This window comes from Clupea harengus, chromosome 12 (genome assembly GCF_900700415.2).
Source record: "Clupea harengus chromosome 12, Ch_v2.0.2, whole genome shotgun sequence".
NCBI classification, from domain to species: Eukaryota; Metazoa; Chordata; class Actinopteri; order Clupeiformes; family Clupeidae; genus Clupea; species Clupea harengus.
In genome coordinates, this window is record NC_045163.1 from 14,565,974 (window position 1) to 14,582,946 (window position 16,973).

The following is a 16,973-nucleotide window of genomic DNA, read 5'->3' on the forward strand; positions in this document are numbered from 1 at the left end:
TAGAGTTTAGCTAGAGTAAAGTGTAGGGTACCCAGATGAAGGAATATTTGTTTATATGTATGTTAAAGTCAGGGGCTGCACCTGGGCCTGTGGGTCTTGGGGGCCCGTAGCCGGGGTTTTTTGTGCCCAAGAAAAATATCTGCGCAGGGGGAGGGGGCGTGGCGGCGGCGGTTAGTGACATACCCTGACAATTTCACAGTTTTAAGTGTTGTTGGCTGACTATCTGAGCAGGGGGAGGGGGCGTGGCGGCGGCGGTTACAAACATGGGGGTACGGGACTGTAAAATGTTTGGGAACCACTGCCTTACGCCACTGACTAGGGCCCGTCATAATAGCCTGCACCTGGGCCCGTCGTAACTACGTTATGCCACTGGTTAAAATATGTCTGCTGCCCAAGACTACCATAGTGAGGCAACTGTGAAATGTGGGTGGGAGCAATTGCAGCATTAACAGCATTTGAACTTTTTAAACAAGGTGGGATTTGGAGGAGGAGGAGTAGGTACACTTAAGTACACTTACCTGTGGAAGTTAGGGGTGGGTCTTAGAAGAAGGTGTAGGTGCAGCCTTATAGGCATCTGCTTTTGGTGGACTTTAGGGCCACAGTGTCAACATGTTGTTTCCAAACTGCGCACTCTCATTACAAGGGACTGAAGTAATCTGTCCTCACACGACTATAGCTACAGCCAAAGGCCCAAAGTGAGTTACGCCAGCAAAGAGTAATTTCCGCATATCCATTCAAAGGAGTGAATCACAGAACATTCTATTTACTTTATTCTGTCATATCATATAATTTCAGTTGTCAGTGGTTGATCATTTTAATTTCTTCAATAACAATAGGATAGAATGAATGTATCTCCAAGTTAATACAAAGAATAGGTATTCTCTAGTAATTGTGTGATCTGGAACAAATTAATTTGTGAATGAAGAGAGATGAGTGTGAATGTGAATCCATCACACTCTCCAAGTCTATAAATACTTCAATGAGCGGCAGATGCTATGAATGTAAGTCTACCCCTTGGTCATACCTTTGGTTGGCAGGCCAATAAATACTGTACAGCTCAGTGGAATAGTGGATCTTAAGTGTCACTGCTGGTGAGGAGTACATCATTGTAGGGGAGCTACGTGACCCAAATCTCTAAAGTTCCCTATAAGTGAAAATGAATTGATTTATTACACATTTTGTGATAATGTCCTCATCATCAAAGCAGGAGATGGCATCATTTCTGTGTAGGCTGAACATCCTATACAGGCTGTTCTCTTTTTCATGCCTTTTTTATTTCAGTACCTGAAAAATGCAAATTAATTAATTTTGAACATTTAAATAGATACACAGATATACATTCTGAGACTAAATGCACAAGCATATGAGGGTACATTTTTTCTCCCTCTTCCTCCTTAAAAATAATTATCATATTTATTATTTTTCATCAAAAACTGCAGATGTCCTTTCCAAAACAAAAACATAATTTCTATGATTGATCAACTGAGAAGAGTCCGATGCACTTTACTTTCGATGCTGAAATACCACACCAGAGCTATATGCTGTTGGGTATGAAAAATGATCGCACCATAGTGACAGCATAAGATGCCCGCACATTACTGTAAGTGACGGCCTTACCTGGGATCTTTACATCCCCTATGCCATATACGAGTATATGAAAGCAAAGTTTACTACTGCTTCCATCTGTCACACGACCACCTGCCACACTCATGTTCTGCAAGAAATTACTGCATATTCCGCATGTATGTGCCCTTTGTCCCACAAGCCCATTGTATACGACAGAGGAAACCCTGTGCGGTAGAGGCCGCCATCTTGGATAGGCAGTCTCTTCAGCCCAGGATAACCTGCAGAACCCTTTAGAAACCTCAAGACATTAAACATATATAACGCGAAACACCCGGTAAGATGATACGCATCATCACACAATAACATCTTGTTTCATACTCATGTCTGTAGAAATGCCATAATTGGACTCGTTACGGAAAACATTTAGAGGTAGAGTGTTGGTTGGTAGCGTACATCAATAACTATAGCTAAGATAGCTAGCTAACTGGAGAGTTGTCTTGCTATAAGCCTAGCATGATCCGATCTAACGTTAGCGTTACTGGAAAATTTGCCAGCTAACAGCCATCGTTTAAACAGCAAGGAGCAGGGATGGCAACACCCAGGTCGGTCTTCTTTTGTATCGGTGTTGCTGACACTTTGTTGGCAACTAACGTTAGTAAGCTATAAAATATTTCTTCAGTAGCCCTGCTGGCTAGTTAGTTAGCTAAATATTGTACGCTTATAGCTTACGTTAGCCAGATATTTCATTTCACTAGATTGGATATTCAGTAAGACTCTCTTGCTGACATAGATTACGTAGCTATCTGTTTTAACACTGTGTATGTTATATATGCAAGAGGCTGTCCTTAGCATCTGGAAGCTCAAATAAAATTGTGGAGATCTGAGAGACTGGTGTTAAAGCGCATATGACATAGCTATCTAACTACTTAGCTAAGACACCAACTGCAGGGAGTCCTAGTTTGACATTATCATGCACGTTACTTATCGAGTTAACACTAGTCAACATTAGGCCACATTGATGGTTTGATGCCTAGTTGTAGCAGTGTTTAAGGCAAGAGTTCGCCTTATTGTGTTATATTGTGGTTTCCAAGCTATCAGTTTTAGTTTGCGCTAACAATTTAGCTTGTTTGCTAACATAATGGCAAGGTAACGTACATTCTAATGGAGGTGGCATGTTATCCTGTTTTTAATTTCTCTTAACAGTTTGCTGTTACCAGCAAATTACAAAAATGTGTTACTTTATATTATGCCTAGTTAACATTCGCGGTAGGATTACGGGAACAAGCGGAAATGTTGTCGTAACAGGATGACAACACTGACCAATGATACTGAACCGCTTTAGGCCAGAGGCTGGGGAGGCTATCCATTCTATTTTGCTAACTAACGTTAGCAAGCTACCATAAGCATCGATGCAGTCTGTACAGTACTAACACTACTTTGTTTTAACACAATCCTAAATCCGTCACTGGTTCACGACCAACATTTCACAGCTATCAGGTTGATAGCTAGCTATGATAAGTGCCATTTTATCGTTGTTGTAAAGTAATAGTACCACAAGGATAGCGAGCTAGCTTCGCTCGCTTACTACGTAAACAAGCACTTTGGCAGGTTGGCTACATGGAAACCTAGCTTCTTGTTTATGGATGCTAAACTGTTATCATACAAGCTCATATTGTTGACAGTGAACCTACAGCTCTATTCCCTCGTTAACGTTTCGACGAAAAGAAGAAAGGTAGCGTACAATGTCACCTATGTTGATTTCTTGCAAGGTATGCGGCTAGGTTCTATGCTACCTGACATTTCTTTTTATTGCTTTGTTTGAGTGGCCTTTGAAGAGTTCGTGTTGTGATGCATGTATCATATCGGCGAGGCATAAAGCACGAAGATTCAGACGGTATATGTATCGTACATTTTGAAAATGATTTATGCTTCACCTCAAGGGCCCAGTTTGCCAACTCGCCCTGATAAAATAATGACTTAATTGAAGTATTTAAAGACTATTGGTTAATAGTGCATCTGTTAACAAATTGATAGCAAGTAAGCCTCGTAGGTTTGAACAGATGTGGAGTCAGTTAATTATTTAAAAATGTCTGTGTAATTCTTTAGCCAGTGCTCATGCAAGACTTCTGTCAATCATAGTATGTGTCAGTAAAGAAGCCTGATATTTTGCAGAGACGTCTAACAATGAGTGACTGTATGGAATGAATACAAAGGTATAAGTTAGAACCACCTTATTATGATAACCTTCTATGCTACCTACTCAGGTCTCTAATTTTACCATTACTTTGCCTGGCTTCGGTTTTAAGTCTCAGTTTGATCTTTTAAAGAAAGCATTGAACTATTCGGGGAAAAGGGTTCTTTTTCATGCCAACAAGAAAGGGGGAGAATTTGCTTTGTCTCTGCTGACCTGTGTTACACAGAGCACTCAGTTGCCACTCCTCACAAAACTGTCTACACAGATGGTTATTAATTATACCCTAGCACCTGTTGGCAATTAAAATAAGGGAAATCTTGCCATTCAGCCCCATGACTGACAAACGAAGGTGTCATATGAATCAGCGTACGGAGGGGGGGGGGGGGGGGGGGGTAGTGCTGACGCCGCAGTGCAGTCACATGCTTTCTGCTTTTCTCTCTCCTTAATGGATCCTTGCAGTCTGCCAGTCACATCAGGAAGTCAAGGGAGGGGCTTTCTTTATCAGCTATGAGGAGGTTGAGGTTTAGATTGAGGTGGAGTTAGTGTGCTAGCAACTATCTGTTGTCTCACAACCCTGTGAGGAGTGCCTCTGCCTTCTGCCAGCCAGGTTTGAGGGGGTGAGGGAAAGTTCTGGCCCGGGGGATTGTGTTTGCATCCTCCTGGCAAGAACAGGAGGAAGGAGTCGTCATCAGCAGCCACACATGACTGTGGGTCATGTGAGGGGAGGAAGGCAGACAGAGGGGAGGGGGAGGAAGAGGAGCAGGAGCAGGGTTTGCTGCAGACTCCGGTGTCCCACCTAGCCCATTAGGAGGGTGTGGCGGCGTAGGTGGCATGGAGAGCACAAGTCGTTTTGGTGATGGAGCCTTAGCAATCTCATCTGTCCATGCTTCACACACATTCTTATCCCAAAACAAATCAGCCTCCAAAGACTTCCTGTTTCCTCCCATTAAGGGTGGACTAAATCTCATTACCTTGTTTTCCTTAACCTGCTGCCTTCTCTTGGCTCTCCTGGTTGCTTAGAAAGGGAAGCAGTGCTGGTGGCTCAGTGGGAGTGTGTGTGTTTGTGCCTCAGTTAAAGGAACTGAATGCTCACTCACACCACAACCAGGGTTATTGTTTGCCGATTTTAATCTTCAGAACTGGTTTAACGGTCCTATGGGTTAGGTCAACTGACGACGCCATTGTTCAGAGTGCTTTGGAAAAAAAGAAAGACATCTACAGTTTCATTAGGTTATGTAGTTGTGAAATGTCTGCATTAAGCATATCACTTCTAATGGATGACGATGATGTCAAATACAGTTGTTACGGTGCTTGTGCAAAATAGGCTTTGCCTTGTAGTAGAATACATCCCTGCCACCTCCCATAAACCATAACGTTCAAATTCTTGTTTAAAAAAAAAAAGGGAATATTTTTCTCCTTTTAAACAGTGGTTTCAAACTGATAATGAAACATTGGCCTCCTTTAGCTATCAGATTGTCCTGTTCCAGTACATTCTCTGATCTAACAGACTCAGATGTCGGGATTTCAAAGTTTTTAGGAAATGTAGCACAGGGTGATGCGGAGCTGTCGCTTTCTTCTCCAGCTTGCTTTGCTGCCTAAATACTACTAATAGCTTTTCTCCCTCTTTGAATACTGACACTTTTCCCCTTCCTCTGTTGCTATTTTGGATTGCCTACTGGCTGGCTGAATGCTGGCAGTTGTGGTGTGCCAGCAATTTAAGCAATGTGTCTCAGAGTGTCAGAATGGGAAGTGGGTAAATGGGGTTTGTAGGGAAGAGCCACCCTCATTTAGCCAAAAGCCTCGGCTCTAGCGGCTAGTGGATATTGAAAGCTCCATTACAACTCAGAGTTCTTTTCAGTGATTGAAGCTAATTAGTTGTTGGATGTGGTTTACTTGGGTGCTGTCTAGTTTACTGTCTGTGTGTGTAAGGAATAGCATCGAGCCAAGTGGTCATTATTGTGAAGTAAACGCCAACAATGTTATCAATGTTAGAGTCCTAGGTCATCCTGTAATGTTTTATGTCATAATAATGATAAGGCTAACTACATGGCTGCCTACCAAACAAAGTGGGAATTTCACAACAAATGCCAATTCGAAATGGTTGCCTATGGCAGTGATGTGATGTACAGTTCAGCCATCTCCGATTTAGTAGTCACACCTTGATTGTCGTGATTGACCAGTTAGAATGGAACTGCAAGTTCCATCTAATCATAATGTAAACCTATTTGTTACAATCTCCCTTAGAGATCTCACCACCTCCCCATATTTGTGTTTGCTGTTTCTACAGAGTCCTACAGCCCTTGACTAACACACCCAGTGCGGGTTACGTGTTTGTGTTGAGCTGCTTTAGAGCAAGCTGCTGCAGGACCTGTCCTAAGGCCTGAATATGTGTATCAGCAGCGTCTTTTGAGAGCTAAACAAATTGTCTCCATGGCTGCGCCCCTTCAGGCAACGCAAAAGCAGAGTGAGCACTGTGTTGCAAGGATGATGATGTCAACTATTTCAATTGTTCACAAACCGTCTGGCACAGAGAGCTGTACACAGTATAGGCCTGTACAGTTGTCATTTTACTTTGAGATGTGTTTGCATTTGAGGCAGATTGAGTGATCCTTTTGAAAAGGCATTAGGTGTGCAAGCGATTTAAAATTAATCTGAAAGAGAAATACATGTGCGCACAGTAAACATAAAAAAAAAAAAAGTACAAAAAGTACAAAACATCGACGTCAACTTGTACTGTCTCGTCCTGAGCCCTGTGAGTCTTTGCCTTTGTTCTGCTAAGAGCAGGCTTAAAGGATGTCACGGGTGGAAGATTCCCAGCTGTAACTTGGCAAATGCATCTCTTTGTTTGTGTAGAGGGGTCGTCTAACTCCAGATTAGATTAGTTGTTCTTAAGGAAAGAAGGGAGGGGTGCGGGGGTTTTAAAGAGGAAAACAAAAACCACCCCTGAACGGAGCTCTTCATTTTCTGACCATCCTCAGCAGACTCCTCTGCTCTGTTCATCATTGCCTTTTGTCTCTCTTCATCCTTCTTTTGCTCCTTCAGTGCTCCTCCTTTCCTCATCCTATCTTCCTCCTCTCCTCATCCTGTCTTCCTCCTCCTCCTCGAAGGCCTTAGCAGCCCCCCTAGGCTGTGCTTCCTGCTTCCTCCTGTCGGCTCTTTGCTCTCCGCCCACATATGTATGTAAATCTCTGTCAGTCAGAAGCTCTCTCATGCTTGTAGGGCCGCCAGAAGTTAAGTCTACACGATGCTCTTGACATGGCTTGCTATGGGGGAACTAAAGTCCTAGGATTTGGGTGCTCCTCTGACAGAAAATGGATGCTGGGGATATTGAGGCCATACTTCAGGGAGCTTCGGGAGGAGGATGTCCATAATTGGGTTTTGGCTGTGTGTTGCAAGCAAGCAAACAAATAAACAATATAATCTTTCCATGGGCTTAGGTTTGGGAGAACTAGGAACAGTAAACAGTGGACTTAAAGAGGTGGAAGTGGCTGATGGTGTTTCACTGGAACTTGGTTATGGTTAACTGTTGACCCCATTGACATCAGCCCCTTCTCACACAGTGGGGATGTTGAACTCATCCATGTCTCTCTCTTTTTCACTTTTTCTCTTAGCCTTGTATCCTTCTCTTTTTCAGAGCCAAAATGGCCACCGCACCATACAACTATTCCTACATTTTCAAATACATCATCATTGGTAAGTAGGACCTTTGGTAGCACCGTGTGCACCATCTCTGTGTGTGAGAGAATACTCTTGAGTGGACCTGCTTCAACACACTGTTATTTACACTAGTCATGTAGGCGTTAGACCCCCCCCCCCCCCTTTCACACACGGACACACACGGACACACACGGATACACGCGGACGGACACGGACACACGCGGACGGACACACGCGGACGGACACACACGCGGACAGACACACACGCGGACAGACACACACCGACAGACACACGCACACAGACAGACAGACAGACACACACACACTCTTTTTCTGTTATGAATGTTCAGTATGAGTGCTGGTTGACTCCTCTTCATTCAAGTTTAATGATGCCTTAGGATGTTCTCCTTGCTGTGGTGGTGCAGCTTGTGACTCTGCCCGTAAATGATGTCCAGTTCGCCTGCCTGTGTTTTCACTCAGGTGGCCTTATGTAACATCTACATGCTGGCGGACATTTAATGTTTTTTCCTTCTGTCTGTGTCTCTCTCTCTCTCTCCATAGGGGACATGGGGGTAGGAAAGTCATGTTTGCTTCACCAGTTCACAGAAAAGAAATGTAAGTACTTCTGTCAAATCCCAGCTCACCTCCTGTGTGTTAAATATGAGGATGTTGTATCAATCACGCTGCCTCAGTAGCGATGGAGAGTGATCTAGAGCCGTGTTTTGAGTGTGTTTCATGTAAAAGTGCATCCTTACAGGTAAAATGCAACCTCACAGAACATAATTTATTTATAATTCATTCTAGACTGATTGTGACCAAGTTCTCTTTCAAGCATTCTTTCTTCTCACTCAGAAGATAAGATTCGCTTGCTCTTCATTCTTCTCGCTCAGAAGCACCCTTTCGCCCGCCACTAGCTAATTCCTTACACGGTGGGATTCTACATGATAGATTGTTTTTTGGAGACAAGCCTATCTTTACAGTACGCAGTTACGCTATGTCCTGTCTGGGCTCTGAGAGCATACCTGACCAAGACCTTTTATTCAGTAAATGAGATCAGTTATTCGTTTCCTGTTCTGGACGTCACAAAGGTAAGCCTCAAAGCAGTGTTTTGTCACACTGGATTATGAAGGCTATTACTTTGGTCTATTCTGCGAAAGGGATAAATCCCCCCCGATGGTCTGTGTGCACAGTCAGCAAGGGGCATAGTCACGCTGTGGGCCCCAACAAAGTACTTGAGGTTCTGCAGGCTTGATGTTACTGCGCCACGCTTGGCTCATGCTGTTTTGAGTATGGACACATCTGTGGCACGGGACACGCCGGTATGATTAGAATGGTCGCCTAATGTCGGTTGGCTTGGTTGTCCGTTAATACGTGAGTAAGCATATCCCATAGTGAGATACTGAAGGAGTGCTTGAAAGAGAACTCTTGGTTACAACTATTAACCCCAGTTCTGTGATAGTGAGGTGTGGGATCTCACTGGACCACCCTTGCGCAGAGTGAGAAGAACTTGCTAACCTTGAATGGCATTCTCCCTGCTCGGGGATCGCATTCTAAAAAGGGGTGGGCCCTCGCGGATGTCAAGACATGGCCAGCCAATCAATGGCTGGTGTAGTGGTAGAGTGGCTCTGAGGGATACACTGGGGAGGCGTACCCATGCCATCAGAGAAGCGGGGTTACTGTCGTAACCCAGTATGCTCTTTAGGTTTCCTGTATGGGCAGATGGTATCTTTGAAACGAGGCTGGCTCATTTTGCATCTCAAGTTTGCGCTCGCGTAGTAAGTGGAGTGCCAGTATGTAAATGACTGGCTCGTTTAGAAAAGCACATCAGAGCGTTGGATGACTCATGCAAATCAGTTCACCAACGACAGAAAGGCACCACGCACCACGGCAACAGCTATTTTCACCTCAGTCAAAGTGCCAACCCCCCCCCCCCCCCCCTTTCCCCATTCATGCCGACTTCAGTCGGGCCCGCACCCACCAACACCTGCAAACAAACGAGCGCTTTGTGCCGGAGTGGAAAGGCAGGTTGTGAAGAGCTCCTCTCTCTTTCTCTTTTTCTTGCGTGCTGCTCCTCGTCGCACTTGAGATGTAAAGATGAGTGTTGAATGGCACACACACACACACACCTGCAGTTCACCAGTGGTGGTGTGGGTGTGTTTATCAGTGTCCACGTGCAGTGGAGGGGGATGCTCATCCGTGTGTCTGTGTGTGTACATGTACGTGGATGGCTGTGATTGGATTGCATGAGTGTGAGGTTGATGGTGTGAGTCTCTCCTGTTGGCAGGTAAATAGAGGCCTACAGCAGTATGGGGATTGTGTCTCTGTGTGTGTGTACTTATTACTCGTGTGGCTGTGTGCTAGCAACACAGTATCTCTCTGGACAGGGCATAAGAGTGTGTGTGGGTGTGTGTGCAGGGTTTTTCCTGGGTCAAAATGGGTCTTCGGTGCTCAAAAAAAAAATGTGCACGCTGCGCGCGCAGTCTGTGTTACCATGTCACCTTATTAGCTTACATTTTACCATTTCATAAATAATATGCTTCAGGAAATCATTTTGCTTCCACTTTAGATTCAAATAGATTGACAATAGTCCAAGCCCCATGGTGCTATCATGTATGGTTCAAAGATTATCAAGGTTTACCTCTTTACATATATATGCAAACTACTGAAATGTATATCAATAGAATCTAGAACTAACCAGTGGTCAGAAATGGAACACACAAATTATGAGATTCAAGTTTATCTATTATTACTATTCATTTTTATTATACAAACCTACATACTATTCTTTTTGTTTTTATTATTAAAACTGTCCACAAATATGTTTAATAGTGTGTTTAACTTCTATTGGCCCACCAATGGAGGCTGCGTTGGAAATCAAACTTTTGTCAGCATTTTGAGTGGACATTTCATTTGCATTTGTACAGGTGTATTCGTGCACGTCGGGCTGGCCCTCGCAGCGGAACGACAGTTTACAACCGCACCGGTTTATCAATGATAATATTAATTCGAGATGCAACACAAATATATCCGCTCTCCTCCGAACGAGCTGAGCTTTCATTGATAAACCAATGCGGTTGTCTGCCTCTCCCTAGGCCCCGCGGTCTACTGGTACTCGTTCAAACGGGTAGACAAATCAAATAATAGCCTACACCTGTGTAGGTCCTCAACATAGCAGATATTTTAATACATTGAAAGCCATGAATACTGAAAATGGAATGTTATGTTCAAAATCACCGCCGACTGATGAAGTCCGGATGCATACGCAAGTTGAGTGATTGGCAGCTGGCCGCTCTGTGCATTCGCGCACCTCACAGTTGCGTATTGTTCAGACAAGAAGACACGCTTATCAACTCGATTACTATTGATCAAAACAGAACGAGGTTTCGGCTGTAGCCTATACTTGAAACAAACTATTGAGACCATATTCGCTTACATGCATTGCACGCGTGATGAATTGCGGCTTAATGGTGTTTTGAGCCCTCACCGTCGACTTCAAGGCAGCAGCTCACCCACCCCCTGAGCGAAATAATTCGTTAGGGATAATGTATAGAACGCCGGTCATTATCGGGAAAATAAGCCCCGACAGGGCGAACAGCACCCCGACGTGAAGCGGGCTATTGCTCACCTTTATCTTTTTAACCAGATTTGTAAACAGGTCGCGATCAATATTTTGCAGTACAATAGGCTACCTTGGTTAAAAATCGAATTACGGTAGATGCATGCTAGCATTGCGCTAAATAATTAGACAGCTAACATTAATTAGTAGTGTTAACATAAAGTCAGTTATTGTATATGGCATTAATATTATTCTAAAACACCTTCACTAGTTGTTTTAACCAGATTTGTAAGCAGGTTGTAAACAACATTTTGGAAGTGCCTTGGTTTAAAACAGCTAAAAGCTAGCTACATTAAGTTGCTTGCTCAAATCTCAAATTCAAACCAACGTATTGTCTAAACTGGCAAGCTTGGAGCTGCCTCTGTTCAATGATTGGCTCAGGGGTGGGAGGTGGGATGCGACTTCCAGGCAGCTGCTGCCTTGAAGTCGACGGTGAGGGCTCAAAACACCATTAAGCTGAATTGCGCCATGAATGACAGCTTTTTTTCTATTTATTTTTTTATCGCAGACTTTTTTTTTTGCCTTAGGCGCTCGGGATTTGTTGTAGGCGCTCGGGAAAACGGCTTAGGCGCGCGCCCAAATTTTCTCTATGCAGGAAAAACCCTGGTGTGTGGGTGTGTGTGGTCTTCTCTCTTTGGCAGAAAATCTTATCACACAGTCAGTGTGTGTATGTGAGTGCTTTTGTGGTCATCTCTTGGCAGAAAGCCCCTGTGCTCAGCCACTGAGTGTGTGTGTGTGTGTGTGTGTGTGTGTGTGTACACCTCATGTGGTGGTGGTGTTGCCATCTCTTGTTGGCAGATAGCCCTGCTGCATAGGGAGTGGGTCTGCATGTGTATGCATATATGTGTGTATATGAGTGTGTCGCTTTGTTTAGGAAGTGATGACAGTGTGTGTGTGTGTGGGCGCGTGTGTGTGCGTGCACATACGTCTGTGCGTTTATTTGTGTGTGTATGTGAGAGTGTGTCCCTTTGTTTAGGAAGTGATAACACTGTGTGTGTTTATGTGCGTGTGTGTGTGTCCTTGCGCATTGGAAGTGTGAGCCTGCTTGTTTGTGTGTGTGCCTGTGTGTGTATATGACTGAGTGTGTGTCCCTGTTTGGTGGGTTATGTGTGTGTGTAGTGGGAGTGATGGCGCTGCATGGAGTGCAGGAGAGTAATTATAATGATCAGCCTGGCAGCAGCAGTAGCAGCAGCAGTAACCAGAAGGTTAATTACAGTTGTATGGACGCCACTAATGGTTCACAGAGGAGAGAAGGATCGCCGCAGGAAACACTCTCCTTCTTCTGCCTCTTTCTCTCTTTCTTTCTCTCTCTCTCTCTCTTAGTTAAGTGCTTAAGGAAAAGTATTTTGCCACCTTCTTTGGCTTTCCTGTATCTACTGTGAAATGTGTCCTCTATGCCAAGCGACGTTCTGAGACACCTACAAATGACATACAAAAAGTACTCTGTGTCCTCTGTGTTATAGAATTACAAAAGTAAGCAGACGTTTCATTTTGCTAACCCTGAGCTCTGAACCTAGAGACTGGCTTCTCATTCCACACAGGCACACATCACGTGGCGCTCACTTTATTCCCTCAGCCCAGGCAACCGAAGGGACTCGTCACGTCAAACATCAAACACGCCACCTCTGATTCACAAGGCCCTGCGGGTCGATTGCTTTTAAGTGCACCGGCGGCTTTTTCCTGTATTGATCCGACCGGCTTTTTAAAAGAAAAAAATAAATACTGAGCCACTCGCCACTTAATTAAGAGCCTGCAGGCTCTCTCCCAGCGAGACCTCCGCTCTAAAGAGACAGCTGGGGCTTGGGCACAGGGTGCGACACACACACACACACACACACACACACACACACACACACACACACACACAGACACACAGACACAGACACAGGCAGACAGCCATTGAATGGGCAATCCGAAACCACTTTCTTTCTGTGTACTCAGGTGGCGTGCCCGGGCATATGGCTTGCAAGCTGCACCCTCTGTGTTTCCGATCTTTGCCTCTGTGCCAGCTGATTTTAGTTTTTTTTTTGTAATTCCCTTAATATCACCCTGAGGCAAATTTTCATCTTGCTGTTGAGTCATGGCTTAAATATAGCTTGAGTGCAGTTTGAGGTTGAGACCCTGTGGATATTGCTGCAGGCATTAAATGTCAAACACTTCAGTTAGCTTGGCTAACTACCTCAGCACACCATTAAATACAGACTGAGTCAAGTATTATTGCAGAGATTTGCCAAGAGTTTCATCCGCACAGTGAAACTGTCTATCTGTTATCTCGGGTTGTAACATGTGGCTTCCTGTGTGCGTGTGCGTGTGCGTGTGCGTGTGCGTGTGCGTGTGCGTGTGCGTGTGTGTGTGTGTGTGTTTATAGTCATGGCGGACTGCCCCCACACGATCGGCGTGGAGTTTGGCACGAGGATAATCGAGGTGAGCGGCCAGAAGATCAAGCTGCAGATCTGGGACACGGCGGGCCAGGAGCGCTTCAGGGCCGTCACACGCAGCTATTACAGGGGGGCCGCTGGAGCACTCATGGTCTACGACATCACCAGGTACATACACACACACACACACACGCACACATGCACACTCACACACATACACACACGCACACTCATACACTCACACACACGCACACTCATACACACACACACACACACACACACATACACACACGCACACTCATACTCACACACACACACACACACACATGCGCTCACTTACACACACTCTCACTTTCACACACACTCTCACTTTCACTTTCACACACACACACACACACACACACACACATATTTTCACAGACACACACACACACATTCTGAACTAGCAGCCTACTTAATGAGTGTATGTCAACAGTGCCACCGTCCACATGAGTGCTGCTCTACAACAAAATAATGACCACAGAGGCCAGTTGTATCCCCTTAGGATTACAAGGAAAACAAATGTGGCTCCTAGTACTCTGGCTTGGAAAGATCAGTTTATAAAGGTGTGGGTCAATATATGAGACCAGTATAGAGAACTGTTCTGAAAGCCACTGACATGTTAAAGATGTGTCAACCACGCTGAACACCTTGGTCCAGAGATTTCCGTCTCCAGCCAGTTTCACTCTGTTAATATAAAAGGAACCAGACACAGGTCCTCAAACACAGGTGATCTTGGATAACTGCTCTAATGTCTTTAATGCTACTACCAACCCAGTTGGAATGGTCTTTGTTTAGATGCATCAATGGATGTCACCAGCACTGGCAGCACACATAACACGTGTATCATTAGTTATATATCAAATCTGTTTGCTTGAGGAGGTCAGCAGCTCAGTCAGAACGGAGTCAGGTGATCGCCGTGAGCGAGGCTTTTCAGATGCACGCCCTAAACAAGCAGACCCCCATCCCATGACCACCTAACAACCCCTCTGAGAGCTTCTCTCAGCCCACTGCTAAACCAACACAGCCTCTCTAGGGTTGGGGGAGAGCCTTCTGCCCCATCTGAGCTGATCTGCGATCAGGCTGACCTCTGTCTGAGGGAGAGGGCTGTGGTATTTGACCCATTGCTGTGAAACCCTTTCGTGTGTCAAACTGAATGGAAAGGTGTGTGTGTGTGTTTGTGTGTGAGATCACTCTTCCAAAGGCATATGAATATGGGTGTGGTTGCTCCACAGCGTTGTTGACTTGTAGTGGTTGAAACATGAGTACCTTTTGTAGAAATCCACGTGGTGTGAAAAAACAAAACAAAAAATGCTCTGATAACAGTTATCAGCAAAAAGTGCTCCACTCAACCCGACCAGTAGAATAGAAAAGGCCTTGGTGGAGTATGACAACGTGATTACATGGTCCTGAAAGAGAAGCTGACCATGCACTGCTATCAGATATTTCACTTTCCTCGTCACTGCTGTCTTCGAACATTTCCTTAAATAAAACAGCAGCAAAGATTTTACACAGGCGGAGCAAGATACTTCATGGCAATGCATTTCTATGGGAGCAAATAGGGAACCGTTCCTGTCTGCATAAAGGAGGATCTCTGCAGTCGTTTGTGCCCTCAAAATATTACACATCATATCTATTTGTATTAGGTTTTATGCTAAAAAGCACTTAAGCAGAAATTGATCTTTGATCAGGGGAGTGTGTTACACTTAGCTGCACAACGGTTTCTGTCCGTGCAGAAAGTGCTCCAGCAAGTGTTGTACGGACAGCGGTGGCCCAGTGCAGCACTAAAACGACCAGTGGAATAGGCCGATTGATCATTGTTAGTGACTTAAAATATTGTAGCATTCTTTGTGTTAACCGTGTTCTATCTCTTCTCTTCTCTCCCTCTTGTCTCTTTCTCTCGCTCTCTCAGGAGAAGCACATACAACCACCTCAGCAGCTGGCTTACTGATGCCAGGAACCTCACCAATCCCAATACAGTGAGCACTCGCCCCCCCCCCCCCCCACACACACACATTATGGACACCTAACTTTTAACACACAGTATTGCACCCATACGCTCTTGCGCAAAAAGTGACTACATAATGAGCCTCTTGTGGCCGTCTGATGTGGTTAGATTTTCCGCTGTGTAGGACAGCAGGTGGGTGTAGTTTGTCATGCAGTTGTGCTGGTCTCCCCCTGCAGGTGATCATCCTCATAGGCAACAAAGCAGACTTGGAGGCCCAGAGGGACGTCACGTACGAGGAGGCCAAGCAGTTTGCGGAGGAGAACGGTATGGGCTCTTGCTCCTAGACCTCATACTAGTTACCCCAGTGTGCACAGCATTTTACTACATCCCACAGCATTGATTGTTAGTGCAGAGGGATGCCAGTGGTAGTGGGGGCTAAGGGTAGAACGGACACATACTACATACTAGTATCACTGCTAGCCTGCAAACTAAGGGTTTAGTATATTCAGAACCCTAGCATGAAAAGACTTCGGTAATATAACATTTGATAACATTCAAAACCCATCGTCCCAAACGTTCAACATCATATATTTGGTCTTAAGCTACAGTGTGTGAAAAAGGAGATGAATTGAGATGAGTGTTAATTGTTGTGGTTAAATCGAGAAATCAAATCAAGCCCGGGATGCCATGCTGTGAGTCTTTGGACTCTGTAGGGAATAGTTCCACATGGATTTTCCCTTTCTTTTCCAGGTCTGCTGTTTCTGGAGGCCAGTGCTAAAACGTGAGTTATTTTGTCAATCTAATTAGCACAGTTTCTTCTCGAATAAAGACAGTAATTTACTCTGGAGATAAATATATAAAGTCTTTGCTAAATGGAGACGAGTCTTGTTGGTATGTCTTCAACAACTTCTCCCCCTTATTCTTCCTCCCTTCCGGTGTGTGTGTGTCTGTGTGTGTGTCTGTGTGTGTTTCTGTGTGTGTGTGTGTGTGTGTGTGTGTGTGTGTGTGTGTGTGTACGTACGTGTGGTTCTGCGGTTCCACAGGGGTGAGAATGTGGAGGACGCCTTCCTGGAGGCGGCCAAGAAGATCTACCAGAACATTCAGGACGGCAGCCTGGACCTGAACGCGGCTGAGTCGGGTGTGCAGCACAAGCCCTCGGCGCCGCAGGGCGGTCGGCTAACCAGTGAGCCACAGCCCCAGAGGGAAGGGTGTGGCTGCTAATGACCAATCACCCACCTACCTTCCCCAACCACCTACTCCACCCCACAAACCAACAAACCAACCACCTCTCCTTGACACATACCCCAGACACACACACACACACACACACACACACACACACACACACACACACACACACACACACACACACACACACACACACACACACAATTACAAACACAAACCCACGGACATGCAGTCCTCCTCAAAAACACCCCACACACTCAGACGCACACACACACACACACACGTCCACGTCCTCCCCGCGTGTCCTCTCGCCCGGAGCTTGTGGGTTGCTTGGGTGAACGAAGGAGACAAAACGAGGGATGACTCAGGCTGGGTGGGCAGTCTTTC

General features: G+C 45.2%; 1 protein-coding gene across 4 annotated transcripts; it reads left to right on the forward strand.

Annotated features, from left to right (window-relative positions):
* The first annotated feature begins 1,781 nt into the window (after positions 1-1,781).
* Positions 1,782-16,749, forward strand: rab14l (RAB14, member RAS oncogene family, like). Of its 4 annotated transcripts, none has more exons than XM_031577599.2 (8): positions 1,782-1,900; positions 7,395-7,453; positions 7,979-8,032; positions 13,402-13,579; positions 15,363-15,429; positions 15,635-15,722; positions 16,149-16,179; positions 16,442-16,749. In XM_031577599.2, the coding sequence occupies exons 2-8, from the start codon at positions 7,402-7,404 to the stop codon at positions 16,617-16,619; spliced, it is 648 nt and encodes a 215-aa protein (XP_031433459.1). In that variant the 5' UTR covers positions 1,782-1,900; positions 7,395-7,401; the 3' UTR covers positions 16,620-16,749. The 4 variants fall into 4 exon arrangements, with proteins under 4 accessions (XP_031433459.1, XP_031433460.1, XP_012670924.1 ...); XM_031577600.2 differs by having other exon boundaries at positions 1,799-1,900; positions 7,372-7,453; XM_012815470.3 differs by lacking the exon at positions 1,782-1,900 and adding an exon at positions 1,941-2,168.
* Positions 16,750-16,973: the final 224 nt, after the last annotated feature.